Here is a 23,171-nt window from a genome sequence, read left to right as displayed (position 1 = left end):
TTGCGGTTGACGCGGGACAGGATCTTGCGGTTGACGCGGGACAGGATCTTGCGGTTGACGCGGGAGAGGATCTTGCGGTTGACGCGGGAGAGGATCTTGCGGTTGACGCAGGGGATGGTTTGTCAAAAACACCCACTGCAAACAGCTGGCTCTTTGGTGCAGCCTGCTGTATGAATATGTTGGTATTAAAAGGTGCCATATCTCTACCTGTAGCGGGTACAGGGTGCACAAGACACTTGAACCTAGCAGTGTAAGTTAAGCACATACCCCCATTTATTTCTTATGTGGTCAGAGGGTCTGGTGAGTGCACCCTACTGGATAAATGTGTCCTCTGTTGGTGGGAGTGTCATGGTCTGGGGCTGCATGATTGCTGCCGACACTTGGGAGCTACAGTTCATTGAGGGTACTTTGAATGCCAACATGTACTGTGACATACTGAAGCAGAGCATGATCCCCTCCCTTCAGAGACTGGGCCACAGGGCAGTATTCCAACATAATGATCCTAAACACACCTCCAAGATGACCACTGCCTTGTTAAAGAAGCTGAGGGTAAAGGTGATGGACTGGCCAAGCATGTCTCCAGACCTAAACCCTATTGAGCATTTGTGGGGCATCTTCAAACAGGAGGTGGAGGAGCGCAAGATCTCTAACATTTACCAGCTCTGTGATGTTGTCATGGAGGAGTGGAAGAGGACTCCAGTAGCAACCTGTGAAGCTCTGGTGATCTCCATGCCCAAGAGGGTTAGGGCAGTGCTGGAAAATAATGGCACTTTGGGTCCAATTTGGACATTTTAACTTGGGGGTGTACTCACTTTTGTTGCCAGCGGTTTAGATTTTAATGGCTGTGTGTTGTGTTATTTTGAGGGGACAGCAAATTTACACTGTTAGGGTCCTTTCACACGGCCGCTCCGTGTGAAAGGTCCGCTGCGGGACTTTTTTTTTTTTTTCCACGGAGAGGATGACATTTCTGTCATCCGCTCCTTATGTCCGCATATCATCCTATCCGTTTGCGGATGATATGCGGACATAATGTAAGTATATGGCACTGCGGATGTCAGCGGATGACACCGCTGACATCCGATTTTCCTTCCTTTCCGTTTTTTACACGGAAGAAAAAATGGGGTTCTGTTCCGTTCGTAAAAACGGAACAGAACTGAAAGGAGGAAAATCGGGTGTCAGCGGATGGTATTCCGCTGACACCCGCAGTGCCATTCACTTACATTATGTCCGCAAATCATCCGCAAACGGATGGGATGATTTGCGGACACACGGAGCGGCCGTGTGAAAGGACCCTTATACAAGCTGTACACTCACTACTTTACATTGTAGCAAAGTGTAATTTCTTCAGTGCTGTCACATGAAAAGATAGAAGGAAAAATTTACTAAAATGTCAGGGGTGTACTCACTTTTGTGAGATACTGTATATCTAAGCACCCAATATGGTTCTGGAGAGAAGTTCTGGGAAGATTCTAGCACTGGGCAGGGAAGTGCACTGTGGCATTTTCATTGCTCCCCCCCCCCCCCCCCCCCCTTGCTGGCAGCCATCCATTCATTGTGGCCTCGGGCTCATCCCACAGCCTCTCCAACCCCCTCCTATTGTAAAGCAGAGGGGAGTTATGTGGATGGTTGGACACAGTTTCCTTGTACAGAAGCGATCACTGAGCGGAGTCCAGGAAACATTACTTGATAATGGAAACAATGGGCCGGTGTGGGCTCTGCATTGGAATCATAGCAGGCTGGGATAGATTAAGGGACGACTCACAATGACTACTATGTTTCTTTTTTTTAAAGTTTTGAACAGAGTGGAATAGAAGTCATGGTCAGGTTTTTACTATGGACTGTGCCCCCCCTTGCAGAGATTTGCAGAGCACAGATTGAAAGAAATATCACCTTGTGCAATCTCTCCAATGGGTCATACAGTGTATCTATAGAGCCCAATGAACTCCATAACCATAGACCTTGAATAATGGTGGATGCATAGGTGAAATGACAGTTGGCACCAGTTAAAAAAAAAAAAAAAAAACGCAAGGTATCACCCCTTTGTAGCAATACCTGGGCCCAGGCTATTCAAACTTTCTGTTTGCCATTAACTGTCACTGCTAAAGAATGGGGTAATTAGTGGTCCTGGAACATTGCGGTTTTTTTTTTTTGTAGTAAATGATTTTCTCTATTGCTTCAAAGGTGTGCTTGTAACACTTTGCATTTTGATTTAAGCCCCGGAAGATTTTACCCCCATTCCGACCAGGGGGTATTTTGCGATTCGGCACTGCGTGACTTTAACGGACAATTGCGCGGTCGTGCGACGCTGTACCTAAACGAATTTGGCGTCCTTTTTTTCCCACAAACAGAGCTTTCTTTTGGTGGTATTTGATCACCTGTGCGATTTTTTTTTTTTTTTTTTTTTTTTTTTTTTTTTTTTTTTTTTTTTTTGATCACGTGCTATAAACAAAAAAAGAGCGTCAATTTTGCAAAAATAGCAATATTTTTCACATTTTTTTATATGAAATTCCCCCCCAAAAAAATGTAAAAATCAAAATTTTTTAACATTTTCGGCCAATTTGTTTTATGTTACCTATGTTTGGTAAAAAAAATCGCAAAAAGCGTATTTTGATTGGTTTGCGCAAAAGTTATCACGTTTACTAACAAAGGGAAAGATTTTTGTCATTTTTGTTGTTTTTTTTTTTTTAACGCGTAATGGCGGCGATCTGCGATTTTTTTTTTTTTTTTTTTTTTTTTTGCGGTACTGCGACATTGCGGCGGACAGATCGGACCCTTGACTGACATTTTTGACACTTTTGGGGTTACCAGTGACATTTCTACAGTAATCAGTGCTATATATATGCACGGTTACTGTAAAAATACACTGGTAGTGAAGGGGTTAACTTTATTTGGGAGGGAGGGGCTGTGTGTATCCCTAGGGGCGTGCTTTCTACTGTGATTGGCTGTGGCTTGAGCTGTAAGGACACTGATCAACGGATCTACATAGTAGATCCATGTGATCAGTGTCTTTACAGCGAGGAGAATGACAGGTGGCTTGTTTACACAAGCTGCCTGACATTCTCCCTCTCCCCCGCCGATCGCTGAGTGGCCGGCGGACATCGGGTCCGCTGGTCACACGCGCGGGGGGGGTCTGTGACCACGCGGGAGCGGGAGCGCGCCTCCGGCGGCGCGCGCTCGCTCCCTAGACCCTCACAAGCAAGCAACGTAGCCCTACGTTAGTTTGCCTGTGAGGGGCTGACCGCCGACGTAGATAGTCGTGCGGCGGTCGGCAAGTGGTTAACGGGATCTTAGAAAACAGAAGTATTCGATAATTTGAATTTAGTTTATTTTCCCAGGGATGGATATTTTACACAGCCTGGACCAATATACAGCCTTGGCCAAAAGTTTTGAGAATGACATGAAAATTGATTTTCATAAAGTCTGCTGCCCTGTTTTTAGACCTTGTTGTCAGATGTTCTACTATGGTATACTTAAGTATAATTACAAGCATTTCATAAGTGTCAAAGACTTTTATTGACAATTACATGAAGTTTATGCAAAGAGTCAATATTTGCAGTGCTGACCCTTCTTTTTCAAGACCTCTGCAATTCTCCCTGGCATGCTGTCAAACAACTTTTGGGCCACATCCTGACTGATGGCAGCCCATTCTTGCATAATCCAATGCTTGGAGTTTGTTAGAATTTGTGGGGGTTTTATTTTGTTCACCCGCCTCTTGAGGATTGACCACACGTTTTCAATGGGATTAAAGTCTAGGAAGTTTCCTGACCATGGACCCAAAATTTCAATGTATTGTTCCCCAAGCCACTTAGTTATCACTTTTGCCTTATGGAAAGGTGCTCCGTCATGCTGGAAATGGCATTGTTTGTTACCAAACGGTTCTTGGATGGTTGGGAGAAGTTGCTCTTGGAGAATGTTTTTGTACCATTCTTTATTCATGGCTGTGTTCTTAGGCAAAATTGTGAGTGAGCCCACTCCCTTGGCTGAGAAGTAACCCCACACATGAATAGTCTCAGAATGCCTTACTGTTGGCATGACACAGGACTGATGGTAGCGCTCACCTTTTCTTCCCTGGACAAGGTTTTTTCCGGATGCCTCAAATAATCGAAAAGGGGATTTATCAGAGGAAATGACTTTACCCCAGTCCTTAGCAGTGCAATCCCTGTACCTTTTTGCAGAATATCAGTCTGTCCCTGATGTTTTTCCTGGAGAGAAGTGGCTTCTTTGCGGCCTTTCTTGACACCAGGCCATCCTCCAAAAGTCTTCTCCTCACTGTGCGTGCAGATGTACCCACACCTGCCTGCTGCCATTCCTGAGCAAGCTCTGCACTGGTGTTGCCCTGATCCCACAGCTGAATCAACTGCAGGAGATGGCCCTGGTGCTTGCTGGACTTTCCCTTGGCACCCTGAAGCCTTCTTCACAACAATTGAATGTCTCTCCTTGAAGTTCTTGATGATCCGGTAAATGGTTGATTTAGGTGCAATCTTAGCAGCAATATCCTTGCCTGTGAATCCCTTTTTGTGAAAAGCAATGATGACTGCACACGTTTCCTTGCAGGTAACCATCACCACCACCACCACCCTCCTTTTTAAAGCTTCCAGTCTGTTATTCTAACTCAGCATTACAGAGTGACTTCCAGCCTTGTCCTCGTCAACACTACACCTGTATTAATGAGAGAATAACTATCATGATGTCAGCTGGTCCTTTTTCTGGCAGGGCTAAAATACAGTGACATTTTTGGAGATTAAGTTAATTTTCATGGCAAAGAGGGACATTGCAATTCATCTGTTCACTCGTCATAACATTCTGGAATATAAGCAAATTGCCATCATAAAAACAAAGGCAGCAGACTTTGTGAAAATTAATATTTGTCATTCTCAAGACTTTTGGGCAGGGCTGTATACCATACCTAGGGGGGTCTCTAGAAGCTGGCTGAAGTAGACCCGGCTGCTGCAGTGATTTCCACTTGCTTCCTGGGTCCCATACTGAGGGGCTGGTATACTGCATCCTGAATACTGGAGGTTGGACGCTTGCCATGTCTCTGCTCTGCCTCCCCACCTTGTCTTATCTGAGAACACTGTGCATTCATTGGAAGAATACAAAGCATTCTCTAATTGTTGCCCGTGTTGAGCAGCTGACCAGTGTTCAGAATGGAGCTGGCCAGCCACTCGGGGATAGGACCCGGACGCTAGTGGAGTTTACTGGAGTAGCGGTGTCTACTTTAGTAACTTCCCGTTTTCAACATCGGCCAGGTATGGTGTATACATAGTTATGGGTCTAAAATAGAACAATGTAATGATGTATTCAATATTAGATGAGCTTGCGATTTGATGCAGGAGATGCACTTGTGGTTTGACTTCGAAGATTTATTTATTTTTATTTATTACAGGTACTTGTATAGCACTGTTAATTTATGCAGCGCTTTTACATATATGTTGTACATTCACATCAGTCCCTGCCATGAGCTTGCTGTTTGAGGCAGGAGACAAGCTTGTTTGAGGAAGGGGATGAGCTTGTTCTTTGAGTCAGGAGAGACGAGCTTGTTCTTTGAGTCAGGAGAGACGAGCTTGTTCTTTGAGGCAGGAGAGACGAGCTTGTTCTTTGAGGCAGGAGAGACGAGCTTGTTCTTTGAGGCAGGAGAGACGAGCTTGTTCTTTGAGGCAGGAGAGACGAGCTTGTTCTTTGAGGCAGGAGAGACGAGCTTGTTCTTTGAGGCAGGAGAGACGAGCTTGTTCTTTGAGGCAGGAGAGACGAGCTTGTTCTTTGAGGCAGGAGAGACGAGCTTGTTCTTTGAGGCAGGAGAGACGAGCTTGTTCTTTGAGGCAGGAGAGACGAGCTTGTTCTTTGAGGCAGGAGAGACGAGCTTGTTCTTTGAGGCAGGAGAGACGAGCTAGTTCTTTGAGGCAGGAGAGACGAGCTAGTTCTTTGAGGCAGGAGAGACGAGCTTGTTCTTTGAGGCAGGAGAGACGAGCTTGTTCTTTGAGGCAGGAGAGACGAGCCTGTACTTTTGAGGCAGGAGAGACGAGCCTGTACTTTTGAGGCAGGAGAGACGAGCCTGTACTTTTGAGGCAGGAGAGACGAGCTTGTTCTTTGAGGCAGGAGAGACGAGCTTGTTCTTTGAGGCAGGAGAGACGAGCTTGTTCTTTGAGGCAGGAGAGACGAGCTTGTTCTTTGAGGCAGGAGAGACGAGCTTGTTCTTTGAGGCAGGAGAGACGAGCTTGTTCTTTGAGGCAGGAGAGACGAGCCTGTTCTTTGAGGCAGGAGAGACGAGCCTGTTCTTTGAGGCAGGAGAGACGAGCCTGTTCTTTGAGGCAGGAGAGACGAGCCTGTTCTTTGAGGCAGGAGAGACGAGCCTGTTCTTTGAGGCAGGAGAGACGAGCCTGTTCTTTGAGGCAGGAGAGACGAGCCTGTTCTTTGAGGCAGGAGAGACGAGCTTGTTCTTTGAGGCAGGAGAGACGAGCTTGTTCTTTGAGGCAGGAGAGACGAGCTTGTTCTTTGAGGCAGGAGAGACGAGCTTGTTCTTTGAGGCAGGAGAGACGAGCTTGTTCTTTGAGGCAGGAGAGACGAGCTTGTTCTTTGAGGCAGGAGAGACGAGCTTGTTCTTTGAGGCAGGAGAGACGAGCTTGTTCTTTGAGGCAGGAGAGACGAGCTTGTTCTTTGAGGCAGGAGAGACGAGCTTGTTCTTTGAGGCAGGAGAGACGAGCTTGTTCTTTGAGGCAGGAGAGACGAGCTTGTTCTTTGAGGCAGGAGAGACGAGCTTGTTCTTTGAGGCAGGAGAGACGAGCTTGTTCTTTGAGGCAGGAGAGACGAGCTTGTTCTTTGAGGCAGGAGAGACGAGCTTGTTCTTTGAGGCAGGAGAGACGAGCTAGTTCTTTGAGGCAGGAGAGACGAGCTAGTTCTTTGAGGCAGGAGAGACGAGCTTGTTCTTTGAGGCAGGAGAGACGAGCTTGTTCTTTGAGGCAGGAGAGACGAGCCTGTACTTTTGAGGCAGGAGAGACGAGCCTGTACTTTTGAGGCAGGAGAGACGAGCCTGTTCTTTGAGGCAGGAGAGACGAGCCTGTTCTTTGAGGCAGGAGAGACGAGCCTGTTCTTTGAGGCAGGAGAGACGAGCTTGTTCTTTGAGGCAGGAGAGACGAGCTTGTTCTTTGAGGCAGGAGAGACGAGCCTGTTCTTTGAGGCAGGAGAGACGAGCCTGTTCTTTGAGGCAGGAGAGACGAGCCTGTTCTTTGAGGCAGGAGAGACGAGCCTGTTCTTTGAGGCAGGAGAGACGAGCCTGTTCTTTGAGGCAGGAGAGACGAGCCTGTTCTTTGAGGCAGGAGAGACGAGCTTGTTCTTTGAGGCAGGAGAGACGAGCTTGTTCTTTGAGGCAGGAGAGACGAGCTTGTTCTTTGAGGCAGGAGAGACGAGCTTGTTCTTTGAGGCAGGAGAGACGAGCTTGTTCTTTGAGGCAGGAGAGACGAGCTTGTTCTTTGAGGCAGGAGAGACGAGCTTGTTCTTTGAGGCAGGAGAGACGAGCTTGTTCTTTGAGGCAGGAGAGACGAGCTTGTTCTTTGAGGCAGGAGAGACGAGCTTGTTCTTTGAGGCAGGAGAGACGAGCTTGTTCTTTGAGGCAGGAGAGACGAGCTTGTTTTTTTTTTTGAGGCAGGGGACGAGTTTGTGACTGGCGCAGATGTTTTGCCAAACACTCACTGCTTCCAAAGTGGCCATAGCTGGGCTCTAGGAATCAGCTCAAGTTCTGGATAGAGGCATTATCATCCCTCCTGGCAAGTCCCCTTTAAAAAAGGAAGATCATGTGCGGTCTTTCGTATCCGATTACTGCATACACATTGAATGAAAATTGGTCGTGCTGGGGACGGACGATAAAAATTTTGGTTTGTCCCTCCGTTTTTTTTTCATTGAAAATGTCGGCATCGGCTGCTGAAAGTTGTGTACACACTAGTCGTACGATTTTACCTCGGACGGGAATTTTCGGCAGATTTTCTACTAGTGTGTACCCAAATTAAGAGAAGAGGGGTCAGACATGCAATGATGAAGGAAGCTGTGCTGAGGAATTGACTCTCCTGGGGTAGTTAAACTTTGTAGCAAGTTCACAAGCACATTGCAACATTATTTTGGAAAGGAAAAACACTGCTAACATTTTAAAATACATGATTGTTCAGTGCTTGAACCACAATTTTTATGCCGGTGACCGTGTCTCTAGGCCTGGTATGTAAATGTATGCATGTAATCAGCCAGCCAGTGCGGTAGTATGACGGGGGGGATGGGAAGGGGGGTATAGTAATTACATGTGTCTGTACTTATAGCCATATGAATTCCATTCCAGCGGGGACAGCCTCTGCCTTCTGCGTCTCCGCGCACACAAAGAGACTCTATGTTGTCACTGAATTGCTTACTGGTTTTACTTTGCTTTTTAAACTGGGCAGAAAATGGATTCGCATTACAGGCTGGGAAAGGAATTCTGGTCATGGAAAAAGGGCATATGTGTACATGGCTGACCGGGGGTACGCCTGCAGTGACACAAGGCATGGCTGTCCTGTAATGTGGACAGATTGTTGTCATTCTATTTGGTTGTCTTGAGGTTTCCATGAAATCCAAAACCCGCTTCTGAATTGGATGAGTGGATTCATCTTCTCCTTTAATGCTGGCCAGAACGTGTATGGAAAACCTCAATCTATTTTTCAGGATGTTCAGCATTTTTTTTTTTGTCGGTAATATTCACAAAACCAAAAATGTAATATATTGCAGCTTACCAATCATTAGATGTAGTGGCTGCATTCATTTTTTTTCTTTTCTATGTTTTTTTTTTTTTTTTCACCTGGTGATCTGGCCAGTAAGTCTGTTATTTTTTAACTTTCTTTATCAGACCAAAGTGTCCAATAAAAGTGGAAGTTAGATAATTCACTTTTTAGGCATTTTTTTGCACCTAAGACAGCCCATTGAAATGAATGGGCTGCCTTAACCACTTCCACACCAGAAGGTTTTACCCTCTTAATGACCAGGCCATTTTTTGTGATTCGGCACTACGTTGCCTAATAGTGCTTACTGACTGTGTGGGGGAAAGGGTTGGACAGAGGCAGGGAGAGATCGGTGATTCAGCATAGCTGAATCACACAATCTTCCCCTGCCTCTCTGACAGAAGAGCCGCCTGCTTTGTTTACATAAGCAGGTGGGTCTTCTGTCATTCTAGCCGAAGATCGCGGGAGGACGGTGGCGATCGAGCCCGGTCCTTCCACAATCTGGCTCCTGCTGTGTCTAATCACAGCGGGAGCGCGGCTCCGGCGGCGTGTGCACTGCCAAAACCGCTTGCACACAATCACGTAGTTCTACGTGATTAACCAATCTATTTTTTGTATAATTCTCCTTATACCCCTTGGCGCCGGCTGTACGCAAATATGCGGCCCCTTGGCGCCTGGTCGATAGGGTCGAGGGGCCGCACGTTTTGCGTGAATTGCTCCCTATACACCAATCCAGCAATTTGCGTGAATTGCTCCCTATACACCTGTGCTGAGAGCGCGCGTTCTTCCACCACAGGTACTGCCGCCTAACTGAAAGCTTTCTGACCGTGTGACCGACAATCATGGCGGTCATGTGATCCTAAACCACGTCCTACCTCCCGGAGTCATAAACCTCTTAATTGGCTGGGAGGCACCAAGGGGGGAGAGGCAGGGGGTGTGTCCTATGCCCACGTACTTTTGCTAATAGGTGTCCCTCGTTTTCATCTCAGAAAGTTGGACAGTATGGAGCTGCACTATATAAAATACCTCTTTAATTGTTTGTGATTGCTCTTTCTTTAAAGTGTTACTAAACCCACAACAGTAAAATCAGTCTGTTTATGTAGTAAAGCATGCTTGGTATACTCACTGTAAACCTATGGGGTTAATCCTCTGCATTGTGTAAAAAGGCTGTTTGATCCTGTCCCTTCTTCCACTGTCCCCAATCCATCTCCTGATAGAACAGTGCCTTAGGGGCACTCTGCACATGGTGTGTAATACGTATACTAGAGCGTTTTTTTTTTTTTGGGAGAGTGTATGTGATCAGCACAAGGCCAATCAGCACTGTCCAGACAGAAGGTCAGGGGTCCTTCAGCCTCACAGGACAGTCAGAGGAGAATGAAAACTGATAGAAGTCACATGACTTCTATATACTGCTGATGAGAAATGGTATTTAGCAGTTTATATTTACTAAAATAATTTAAATATATCAATAGCAAAAAAAGAGGTCAGAGCATATTGCACACATAATTAACGATGATGGGAGGATGGTTACAGAGGACACTGAGAAGGCAACCGTGCTGAATGCTTTCTTCTCCTCAGTCTTTACACAGGAAAAGGAGGGGTACACCGACCATGACTGTATGGTTAGCAGTTCTTCACTGGACTTTCCGCTATGGCTAACAGAGGGTGAAATCATGGAAAGGCTGGATAACATTAACACAAGTAAATCACCAGACCCGGATGACGTACATCCGAGAGTACTCAAAGAACTCAGTAAGGTTATATCTAGACCACTGTTTCTGATCTTGGCTGATAGTATTTTGACAGGAACTGTACCAGGTGACTGGAGGAAAGCTAACGTGATACCAATATTGAAAAAAGGGCACAGGCATATCCCTGGAAATTATAGACTGGTCAGCCTGACGTTAATAGTATGTAAATTACTGGAAGGGATGATAAGGGACTATATTCAAGAATTTGCTAAAGTCAACAGTATCATTAGCACTAATCAGCACGGGTTTTCAAAAAGACGTTCTTGTCAGACCAATCTGTTAACATTCTATGAGGAGGGGAGCTGTGAGCTAGATAGGGGGAGACCTGTGGATGTGGTGTATCTGGATTTTGCTAAGGCATTCGATACAGTCCCCCACAAATGCTTAATTTACAAAATTAGGTCCGTAGGCATCGACCACAAGGTTTGCTCTTGGATAGAAAACTGGTTAAAGGGGCGTGTCTAAAGGGTGGTAATAAATAATGCATACTCAGACTGGTCTGGGGTGGTAAGTGGGGTCCCCAAAGGCTCAGTCCTGGGACCAATTGTGTTCAATTTATTCATAAATAGCATTGAGGACAGGATCAGTAGCTCAATCTCAGTTTTTGCAGATGACACAAAATTGGGCAGGGCAATAAGTTCACATCATGATGCAGAAATCTTACAGAATGACCTGAACAAAATAACAGATTGGGCAACTTTGTGGCAAATGAGGTTTAATGTAGAGAAATGTAAGGTATTGCACTTGGGGACTAAAAACATAAACCCAAAATACACATTAGGGGGGGAACCTCTGGGGGAAATCAAGAATGGAGAAAGATCTGGGAGTCTTAGTAGAAGATAGGCTAAGCAATAGCATGCAATGTCAAGCTGCAGCTGCCAAAGCCGGCACAATATTAGCATGCATAAGGAAGGGGATATATTTCAGAGATAAATCTATAATCCTTCCACTTTATAAAACTCTGGTCCAGCCACACCTGGAGTATTCTGTCCAGTTCTGGTTGCCAACCCTCAGAAAGGATGTGCTGGAACTGGAAACAGTCCAAAGGGCAACTATGCTAATTAGGGGATTGGAGGACCTAAATTATGAGGAGCGTTTACAAGCACTCAAATTTATTCTCCCTAGAGAAGAGAAGCCTGAGAGGGGACATGATAGCAATTTACAAATACCTCAACAGTGATCTCAGCATAGAAAAAAACTATTCAGTCGCAAGGACTGTAAGAGGACACGAGGCCATACAATGCGATTAGAGGAGAAGCGATTTAACCTCAGGCTATGCAGGGGGTTCTTTACAGTAAGGGCAATAAGATTGTGGAACTCGCTTCCACAAATGGTGTTAACTGCGAGGAGTATGGCTACTTTTAAAAGACTCTTAGACCTACATCTCCAAGATCAAAACATTCAGGGGTTTGAGAAATGAATACATCCACACACACCTACACAGGTTGAACTGGATGGACTACTGACTTTATTCAGCCTCAACTACTAGGTAACTATCTAAATATGTAATTGCATTTCCATGTTCTGTGTACTGTGGGAGACCAGAGATAGTGAGTGCAGGATCCTGGGTTTAGTAACGCTGTAAGGCTCGGTTCACACTAGATGCTGAGCCAATTCGCAGCGGATTCCGCATCGCATCAGAATTGTGGGCAGTTCACACTGTGCTCTGCTAACCGCTGCGGGTGTCAGTATAAAGTTAATGACACCCCCAAATCAGTTTGCAGAACTGAAATCGGACAGGAATCAGATTGCTTGGGATTGAACATCCATGCGATTTGATTCCAGTGCAGATCAAAAAAAGGGTCTTGTACCGTTTTGGTGTAAATGCAATGCAAATTCAGGCATACAGACTGTATGGCTGGATTCGCATTGCCCAGACATCGCATGTCATCAGCCCAGCAATGCAGTTCGCATTAAATATGATGTCTGTGTTCGCACTATTGTGCCCAGGCCTCAGTCTGTGTGTGCTGATTTGCTGAATTCAGCGCGTCTCTCTCTCCCTCCAGCTGCCTTGCAGACGGTTCCTCTTGGCGTGTAACAAGAGTACAGTGTGTCCTCTCAGGGCCACGGCGCTCCAGAGCCCTCGCTAATCACTGCAACAACATCTGGGATTTTCTGCTTCATGACTTTTTTACAAGAACTTTTTGCTGTTTTAAGAAAAAAACAAAAACAGTTTAGTAGTTTGACAGCAGAGCACATTTCATTTTTCTAACAATGTTATCTTAGTATGTAAACCTCGGGGAGCTATTAGTCCTGGTTCACACACATGCAATGCGGGAACCCTGCAAATCCACTGCATTCAACTCGCAGGCAGTTCACACTGCCATATGCGAAGTGCTGGGGGTGTCAATATAAAGTTAACGATGACCCAAGATCAGTTCACATATCGCAGTGCGAACTGTCAGTTCAGACATGAATCGGATCACATAGGTGTGAACACCCATGTGATCCGATTCTGGTGCGGACCCAAAAAAAGGTCCTGTATGGCTGAATTGGCATCGCACAGACATCGCATGTGATTTGCAAAGCAGAGTGCTCCGAATCACATGCAATGTCTGTCATTGCATATATGTGAACGAGCTCGAAGTGTGCAAAAGTCGTGATCTTCTAAGCCAAAATACATGTAGACATCCAGGACAGTTTATTGCTTCTGCCTGCACTTCTTTACCCCTTCATGCCAGCCATATGCATATACAGTATGTGGCAGCACAGAGGTAGGCCTTTATACCTGCACACAGATGTTTTGTGCTGGGAACTTGCTCAGTTGCATGGCCCCAGCACTGTGACCCCACTGTCACTGATGGCTACTGGCCAGGATTGGGAGCTGGTAGGATGGGATCCCGACCACAGTGATCACATGATCACTAAACTCAGGAAATGCCTCCAGTCTTTACAGCCTTTAACCCTCGTTCACATTGACTGCGGCTTTGAAATCTTGCAACTTCACCTGAAATCTCACAATTTCAAAGCCGCATGTCAGTGCGACTTAGGATGGCACTTGGAAGACATCTGTGCGGCTTCATGCCTGATGAAGTCATGTGGGCGTGACGTAACGCGTAGGGCATCCTGGACCTGAAGTGATGTTTGGAGATCATAATGGATAAGCGCATGTGAGGGAGTCTTAGGCTGGCCATACATGTTCAATTCTGTTGTACAATTTTCCTTTCGATTTACCAAAAGCCATGTAATATAAGGTCAAAACGAAACACTTTCAATTGTATTTAATCAGGCAGGCCCTTGCGCTACATAGTTGAAGGTAAATCTAAAGAAAATTGTACAGAAAGTTAGAAGAAAATTAAAAAAAATTCTTAAAAAAACTATTCTCTGGGGTTTTTGCTTTGAGAAAATATATAATGTTTAGGAGGTTTTCCCAAATCCTCAGGCCTAAAATGTGCATTTTTTGTGTGAAAAAACCCCCCTGGAAACAAAAAAGTTAAAGGAAAACTCCACTCCAAACTAGAGGTGCGCCGACTGGAAATTTTGGTGCCGAAACCGAAAATGCAAGATGCAATGACATTTTTTTAAAAATATTTCTATTTTTATATATATTTTATATATAATTGTTCTATATTCGGCTTTTTAATTTTATATCATGAATTTAAATGAATATAAATTTATTGTTGACCATTATTAGCTCCCTTAGCGCAGGAAAATCTCAAGAAAAATTATCTCTTTAAATTCTATGTATATCTTCACTGTTAAAAATCTTGCTTGCTGCATTTTTGTTCAGTTAAAAAAAAAAAAAATGCACAAACTCAACTTTCCTGTTGAACTGCATTGAAAACGCAGCAAGAATGCATCAAAAACGCACCCGTGTTATGTTTTTTATGCGGTTTTTGAGTCACATGACCTATAAAGAACAAACCATAAGGGTGGAAGAAATTGCCACAAATTCACGACAAAATTGCCATAAAATGGCATCAAAATCGCTATGAATTCGTGGCAAAATCGCGTGCATTTTTGGTGCCATTATCGGCACATTTTTCTCTTATCTGCAAAATGCTGATCACGCCATTTTCGGCCGATATGTTTCAGTGGCCGAAATTTCGAAAGCATCTCTACTCCAAACTATTATTTCAGTGGGTGGGCGGTGGTGGGCTGAGTCATTTGCTGTTTTTATATCTCTTGGTCTAGCAAGACCACTTGGCTGTGACAAAATTCCCTCTACCTGATTTCATTAAGCCAGCCATAGATGGAGCGATTTTTCTTTCCTGCAACCACAGGAGCCTTCCTGGCCCGGGAGAACACCGTGATTATTGCTAGCAGCTATAATCGCATGAAAAATCTGACAGGCTGGTTGTATCCAAGTTGATTGATCAACTTGGATACATTCAGCCTGCCCATACATGGTTCAAATCTTGGCCGATTCCTGCTGAACTGGCCGAGATTCAGATCGTCCCTGGTTGTCTTTACACTATCCTGAATGGGAAAAACAAGTTTGGCCTTAGGTACACTTTAGGTAGCTGATACTTTTAATCTAGGAAGGAGTAGACTGATCTTATCAGGAGGCAGAAAGGAAACAGATGATCATGTTAGATTGGATTGGATTGGTGTCTACAATACTGCTGAATGGTCATCCTTGGTCTTACGATGCTGCAGGGTCTTGCCAGGACTAGATGGCATCTCCTGTGACATCACTTCCGGTACCACTCAATGCTTCATATTCTGTATAGCTAAACAAATCATTGGGAAATGTGCAGTCTTGTTGGTTTTGCTGAATTTCTGCACTTTGCACGTGATTATTGCTTTCTGCACCGCCTCGTCATGCTGTATTAGGAGTTGACAGTTGGTGTGCTTTGTGAAGTATGTAAAAGCTGCTTCCAATTCTCGTTTGTTCCACTCCTCATTGAGGATGTGATCTGGTACAACGTTCACATTGTCCTGGGTATGCATGTAATGCACAGAACAGCTGTTTGACCTGAATAGCGCACAATCTCTGGAAATCATCCATCATGTCTGAAGCCTCTCAGTGGACAGTCCCAGCTGTGAGGAATTAAAGTGTACCTGTTGCTGTCATGCCAAGGAGACACAGGATTTTTGGCTGAAGCAGCACACTTCCAGTAGTCACAACTAATCCTTGAATGGAATTGAAGAACATTTTATAAAACGTATGCACGTTGGTCAATTTCTTCTTGCTTTGCTTCTTTGTTGTAGAGCAGTGGTTCTCAACCACTGGATTGAGGCCTACTGCCGGGCTGAGGCCTCTTGCCTCTGGAGCCTTCAAGCCAACGGCTGATCCCCTGATCTACAATTCTACCCAACCTCCCATAGTGGTCTGCAGTGCCCCTCAACCCCTCACAATGCCCCCCCAGATTGCTGCAGAGACTAAAGCCCCCTATCTAGTATCCCCAGCCCTCTACAGCCCTGGTCCTCAGGGCCCACTAACAGGCCAGGTTTGCAAGATAACTGAAATACATCCCAGGTGATATAATTTGCTGCTCAATGATTGCAGTACTCTAGTCTGCATCTCCCCAAGGTAATACCTAAAAGCTGGCCTGTTAGTGGGCCCTGAGGACCAGAGTTGAGGACCACTGCTCTACAGTGTCCCACACTGCCAATCAGTCCCTGCAGTGCACTCTGATCTCCCACAGTGCCCTTGAAAAGTCCCCAGCCTCCCGGAGAGATCTTCAGCTCCCTATAGAAACTCCGTCCCCCCACAGTTGCCTCCTAGCTCTCGCCAAAACCCCATCTCCTACAGGGCCAACAAGTCTGCTGGAGAATCTTCTAACTTCTCCAGAACCCCCGTCTTTTCCCACAGTGACGCCCAGCCCAATCCAGAACTTTATTTTTTTTTGACTGTTGATTTATTGGAGGTTTTGTAAGGATTTACCAGGCCCTGGTCCGACTTAGGTTGAGACCCACTGGTCGAATATTTTATATTTCTTCAGTGGTGTTCATACTGAATGTCGGAGAACTCTAGAAAAGAAACAGAAGTGTTGGAAACACTATGCAGATATTAGGGATTTTTCATACTGGTTCGCTTCAAAACTTCCAGTAAAACGCCTATGCATTTTTGCGGCGCTTTCGGTGTGTTTTTTAAAGAATGTGACTCAAAAACTGCACCTCAAATGTTTAGTGGGGGCGTTTTTTTGCACTTTTAAGGCAGTTCCCATTCATTTTAATAGAGAGGAGCGTTTTTAGTGCATGTTGTTTTTTTTTTTTTTGTTAGCACCCCAAACATACTCCAAAGATGCTGCAAGAAGGATTTTTTTCACCGTAACGAAAGCGCACTGCCCCAGTGTGAACACATTCCTTGATTTTTAAAGGGAAGCATTTTTCTTGAGCTTTTCAGGATGCTTTTGTTAAAGGCAGCAGCGCTTGAAAAACTCAATGTGAAAGGGCCCTTTAAAGTGTATATCAAGTCAAAGCCTTTGGTTAGATGAAGGGCCCATGCACACTTTTTTGTATGTGGCAGTGAGTACTACACACGCTTTAATGTACATTGTCGCAATGCATGGCAAGGCACCTCTCCTATTTGTGCTGCGTTAAAGTAATTTGTTGTGAATGGCACCCCAATGCACCACAGCCCATCACAACACATATACCCTTTGTACTGGTGCAATGCATTGTTAAAGGGTCATGCATGTTTTTCGTCCATTGGGGTAAATTGGCATTCTATCCATAAAAAATGGACTGCCTTAACGCAATGAAGGGTAACCTATGCAATTATACAATTCCTGTAAGAAGATAAACCTCCGATGGTGGCCAACGAAGAGTGTATAGACCAGCCTTTCTCAACCTTTTCAACACAGAGGAACCCTTAAAATAATTTTCAGGTCTCAGGGAACCCCTGCTAAAAATGACTATATCTACATCTCATAATACATTAGTGGGATGGTCAGTGGGATGAACGCTCCTTACATTTGTGGACATTGGGAAGAATTACCTTCTTCCAGATAGCGAAAAAGATCAATAGTGTCAGGGGAACTTATCTGAGAGGCAGAAATTGCTTATTGCTCAAGGAACCCCAACAACCTCTGGAGGAACCCTAGAGTTCCACAGGACCTTGGTTGAGAACCACTGGTATAGATTATACCTGTGGTCTGTAGTTATCAGAGTTGACACTAGAATGTTCACAACTAACCTAATATCAAATGTTACTCAATTTACCAATGTGGATGTATAATATTTACGTAAAGTGCTGCGTAAATTGATGGCACTAAATAAGTATCTGTAATAAAAAAAATTCTGCTGATTAACTAAATCTCTATTCTGCCTTCTCTACAGGTAGGGACCAACGGCATTATCTCCACCCAAGATTTTCCCCGGGAAACACAGTACGTGGATGACGGCTTTCCCACCGACTTCCCGGTGATCGCCCCATTCTTGTCCGATATAGACACAAGCAACGGAAAAGGCAAGATATACTACCGGCAGGACAATTCTCCGGAGATTCTTAGCGCTGTGGCCAGGCAGGTCGAAAGAGGATTCCCACAAGCTGCGTTTTCTCCTACTAATGTTTTCTTGGTGACCTGGGAGAATGTGGGGGCATACGAGGAGGTGACACGCCATACAGAATCTTCTAATAAGGTGAGTGATGGAGCTCGGAGTCGCCTCTTATAAGTGAAGTTACTTAAATTGGGTCTCATGTACATTAGCGCTTTGGCACTGAGAGGCACAGGGGCAGTGTACAGCCCGCAGCCAGCAACCTGTTAAAATCTATGACCGGCTGAAATATGCGATGGCTGAACACTGTACCGACTGCAACTCGTGATTTTGGCAAATGCATTCAGGGATGCATGCCTGGAACACATTAAATGTGAGTTCCACCTGGTACAGCATCCAGCCCTGTATTTTAGACTGTTATAGTTTTTGACAGGCTGCTGGGAGCTGGGCTGGACGCTGCACCGTAACTGCCAGAAAATCTAGGGATTCACGTAGGCCAAAGCGCTAGCGTGCATGAAGCTTTAGTAAATAACACTTTACAATGTCGTAAAATCTTATGCCAGCAATTGAAATGTCAAATTTGTGTCTAGAATGGTCTGTGTCTACAATTAGTGAGATTAGATTAAACTGATGTTCTGTTTTAATAAAATGTAATTTATTTCTATATCAGGGGTCTCCAAACTGCGGCTCAGGGGCCAGATGTGGCCCTATGCTTGCCTTTATCAGGCCCTTGGGACACTTCCTTCCACTGATTATACCTTCTTCACCAATGGGCCATAATTCCTGTCATTGATACCAACAATAGGGCACTATTCCTACCCCTAACCGCAACAATGGGCCACTATTTTTCCCACTTACACCAATGATGGGACACTATTTCCCGCACTGGCACCAACTGCAGGGACCTATTCTTCCCACTGACACCAGTGATGGGGCACTAATCCTTGCCCTGATATCTGCAATGCGGCACTATTCTTCCCACTGACACCAATGATGGGCACTTTTCCTTGCCCTGATATCAACAATGGAGCACTATTCCTCCCATTGACGCCAATAAAGGGGAACTATTCCTTGCCCTGATATCAACAATATGGCAGTTTTCCTACCACTGACACCAACGATGGGGAGCTAATCCTTCCCCTGATAACAACAGTGGGGCACTATTCTTCCCAATGGCACTAATCATGGGGCACGATTTCTTCTCCTAATACTAACAGTGGGGCAATATTACTCCAAATAATACCAATGAACGGGCATTCTTTACTCCCATTGATGTCAGGGTATTTTCTACTCACACTGGCCACAGTCCAGCCCCCTGAAAGTATGAAGGACAGTAAACTGGCCTTTTGTTCAGAAAGTTTGGAGACCCCTGTTCTATATAATGATGTATGTATGGTTATTAGGTATAGACTGTAGTATGTCTGTACAGTTTGTTGGCAGAACAAATATGGAAGACTTCCTGCAGATTTTATACAACCAGTCATTGTGTGATGATGATTTTTCCATTGTTTAGATAATTTTTCCATTGTTTAGGTTTTCTTTGTTTCAGAAATAGGATATGGATAAAAATAATTTCAGATGCTTATTAGAGGTAAAAAAGAATGTAACGTTCTACTCCTCGAAAAAGACATTGGCCTGCATAGATAGCCCCTGATTGGCTTTTTCCCTACTTGACCATACATGTACAGATCTGGCTGCATGGCTTGACTTGTGCCCAAACTTTGCACAATTATTGTCTTTTGGAGAAAAGGATCAGCAAATTTAATTTTTTTTTAATTTTTTTATTATTTTATATTTATTGATTTACAAAAACGACAGAATGCACAAAACAATACACCTGACTGCTTAGCAGAGCGTGGTGCAATAAAACAATACAAAATATGAAATATTATAGTACTATTATACAGGATTTATAAAGCGCCAACAGTTTACGCAGCACTTTACAATATAAAGGAGGACAGTATGATTACAAAAGAGTTCAATACAGAAGGAATAGGAGGGCCCTGCTAATGGAGCTTACAATCTAATTACAAGATGGTTCAATTTTGAGAAGTTTTGTTTTTATTTATTTAGCACATTTTAGCACCGAGCACAATTTTTTCTTTAAACACATTTGACCGAACAAAAAGAAGGCCCCACATATTCAGAATTGGCTCCAGGCATTGGTGGAGGGAGAGGATAACCATGACTGGCAAACTTTGTCAAACTTCCGGGGACATTCTCTGATCAAATAGGTTGCTTTGTAAAATAGAACGATTTTATTGACTAAAGAAGTTATCGTAGAAGCTGCAGGTGCCTTCCAGTGCAGCACAATGGCCATATAGGAGTCAAATGGTAAGATACTAAGTAATGTCGGCAAATTTGAACTTTGAGCCTTCCCTTACACAAGGCCCTTCCCCTGGAGTTGGCCCTTCTTCTTGGTTGCTGTGCACTGCATAGTTGGAGGAAGAGGACAAAGTTACATGCTCTCCTCTTTAGTGGGTGGGGCAAATGGGGGGGGGAGGGGAATATTGGTATCAAAGAATGTGCTGTAAAAGGGACCGGTTGGTTGTCCTGAATGGGCAAAAAAACTGATTAAGTTTAAAGATCTTCAAACGTGGGCTTCCTATTACTGTTATAGTTTAAAGTTCACGTGCCGAAGCGTCTCCTGCAACTCTGGTTGTTGTTCTTGTCCTCTACCCTCCTCCTTTCTGTGTTTTCCTACTCCCCTTTTCCCCCCCTAATAACCTCCTTTAACCCCCCCTTTCCCTTGGTTGGGAGACCCCTTACTTTGTGATTACGGCTCCTTAGCCCTGTTCATCTTACAACATTTATTGGATGATACCGTCATTTGTAAGCCTGAATCTGATATAGGTCTCTCATCCACCACTGTAATTCATTTTGTTTTGTACTACTTTAAATAACTTCTAATAAATACTGAGATTAAAACATGGGCTTCCATAGGCAGTGCTATTTAAACCTGCTTCCCAACCTGTGGCCCTTTGGTTCTTATATTTTGGCCCTTGGACCCCCCAAGAGTTTATTATTGTGGTGTTCAAAATACAAAATTCAGCCAAGCGCTCACTCCGAAGGGGAAGACTGGCGTGCTGCTCTCCTCAGGCAGTACATATATAAAAAAAAAAGAGAGAAAGGAGGCGCAAACACCTAGTGCATTACCCGTGGTCACTGTTTGCAAAATTTTAATAAAATGCCAAATGCATACTCACAGACATGAAGATAATAAAATCGTGTTACAAGAATCCACCATGTACTGTATGAACTGGAACATGTCCTTTAAATCAGGACCGCTAACGCGTTTCGGGGGTCAAGCCCCCTTCCTCAGACTGACCCACAAAACGCGTTAGTGGTCCTGATTTATAGGATGTGTTCGAGTTCATACATGGTGGATTCTTGTAACACGACTTATTATTGTGGTGGTAGCATTGATTAGTAAAGGAGTAATATCCGTTATCTCTACTGGCCCCAATCTCTTGGTGTTTTCTGCAGCAATATCTCAAACCAAATCTCTAGCAGGTGCTTCGTGTCGGACCATCATTTTCTCAAATAGGTCTGCAGTCTTTGACAGTCCTCTATAGCATTACATCTACTCAACATTATGTGTGCCCTTTGGCCAGAGATGTATAGTAACTAATTAGAACTACTTCACTACTGTACTTAAGTACCGAAAGGCGGTATCTGTACTTTCCTACAGTAGAATTTTTTTCTCCTACTTCCACTTTTACTTCACTACATTTTTTCGATGATTTCAATACTTCGACTCCGATATTTTTTCTTTGTGCTGCATAGTTACTCGTTACAATTATAAAAATTACCACTGCCAGAACAGTAGATGGCAGGTTTCATGAAGCTCAAAACATGTGTATTATCAGCGCATACGGAAATAAATGCTACTGTATGTATAAATAAAAGCTGCATTTGAAATAATAAAAAACAATATGATGTTCAGAGCCGGTTCACACTACCACGACCAGAAAGTCGCCCCGTGACTTGAAGAGACTTGTTTAGAGACTTGTTTAGAGACTTGTTTAGAGACTTGTTTAGAGACTTGTTTAGAGACTTGTTTAGAGACTTGTTTAGAGACTTGTGCACTACTTTGAAGAGACAGGCGACTTTGTCTGTGGGGAATACCTGGCTAATCTCTTTCTTCTTCCTGGAAAGTCTGATAACAAGTCGCTTCAATTAAGATAAGGAGGCGACTCCCATTGAAGTATATGGGACAGTCGGATCACAGGTCGCCTCAAAGTAGTACAGGACCCTTTTCTGAAGTTGGAGCGACTTCAGTAGTGCCAATTAAGACGGCACTGATTGATTAACATTGCTTTTGTTATGTCAAGCGACCTGGGGCTACACAAGTCGCCTCACAAGTCGTGCTAGTGTGAATGGGCTCTCAAACTTTTGACTTCTTTCTTTAATAACTACATAACACAGTACTTGTACTTTTACTTTCAGTACTTGAGTAGCAAAATTTTTTAAAAAAACTACTTGCAATACTTAAGTACAAAAAATGTTGAATACTTTAGTACTTCTACTCAAGTCACTTTTTGATCGAGCACTTGTACTTTTACTCGAATAAGGGTTTCGAGTACTTTATACAACTCTGCCTTTGGCAATGTCACTGTTGAGGCTCCTTATACTTCGTACGTTGACGACCACTGTTGGCTTCTATGTAAAGTTAGAAGTCCTAGGTAATTTTTGAGGAACCTTGGCTATCTAGCTCCTGGGATTTTCCTGTTTGGCGACACTAAGACGTTTCTCTTTCCATGCAATAAACCATTGCAGGTTATTTAGCGGACAGGGGAGGTATTTTTTTTTTTTTCTTAACAACCTTTGGGAATTGAATCCTTCGTTTTCACTGACCCTTTGCAAACGGTAATACCCTCTTGTTGACTCAGCTGTTAATGGCTCTTCTCCAGCTTCAGATCTTTTTACTCTCTTAAGTACATGTATTTGCCTAGAAGGCCAATCCTCTTGACAAACCTTAAGTGCCGTACACTACCGTTTTTCTAATGCTTTTCCTGGCCTGGAATCTCAATGAGGCTCTTAACTCCCAGCATGCCCTGTTTCTCTGCTAGCAGCATCCATCTTGTTCACATATGTACGGAATAGACTGGAGCTGAGGAACTCTGAAGGTTTTTTTGTTTAGCTCATTAGACGTTTTCCTCCATGTGTTTTGTTCCTGGAAGGGTAATTGTACCCCCTACTAGGATCAAGTGTGCATTCTCCAGTGGGGGCAACTGTGAATGATAATAACAGATTTAATGTTTATTTGTTCAAGACTTTCTTTCCCCCTTTCCGAACTAAT

At 44.1% G+C, this 23,171-nt stretch overlaps 1 protein-coding gene across 1 annotated transcript in view; it reads left to right on the top strand.

Annotated features, from left to right (window-relative positions):
- Nucleotides 1–23,171, top strand: part of NID2 (nidogen 2) — a 129,917-nt gene that overhangs the window by 9,123 nt on the left and 97,623 nt on the right. Inside the window, exon 2 of the mRNA XM_082242648.1 lies at nucleotides 17,711–18,013. Within this exon, the coding sequence (XP_082098774.1) occupies nucleotides 17,711–18,013 (303 nt within the window). The remainder of the gene's footprint in view (nucleotides 1–17,710; nucleotides 18,014–23,171) is intronic.

This window comes from Pelophylax lessonae, assembly GCF_965119305.1.
Source record: "Pelophylax lessonae genome assembly, chromosome: 13".
NCBI classification, from domain to species: domain Eukaryota; kingdom Metazoa; phylum Chordata; class Amphibia; order Anura; family Ranidae; genus Pelophylax; species Pelophylax lessonae.
This window is presented reverse-complemented; position numbering and strand designations above follow the sequence as displayed.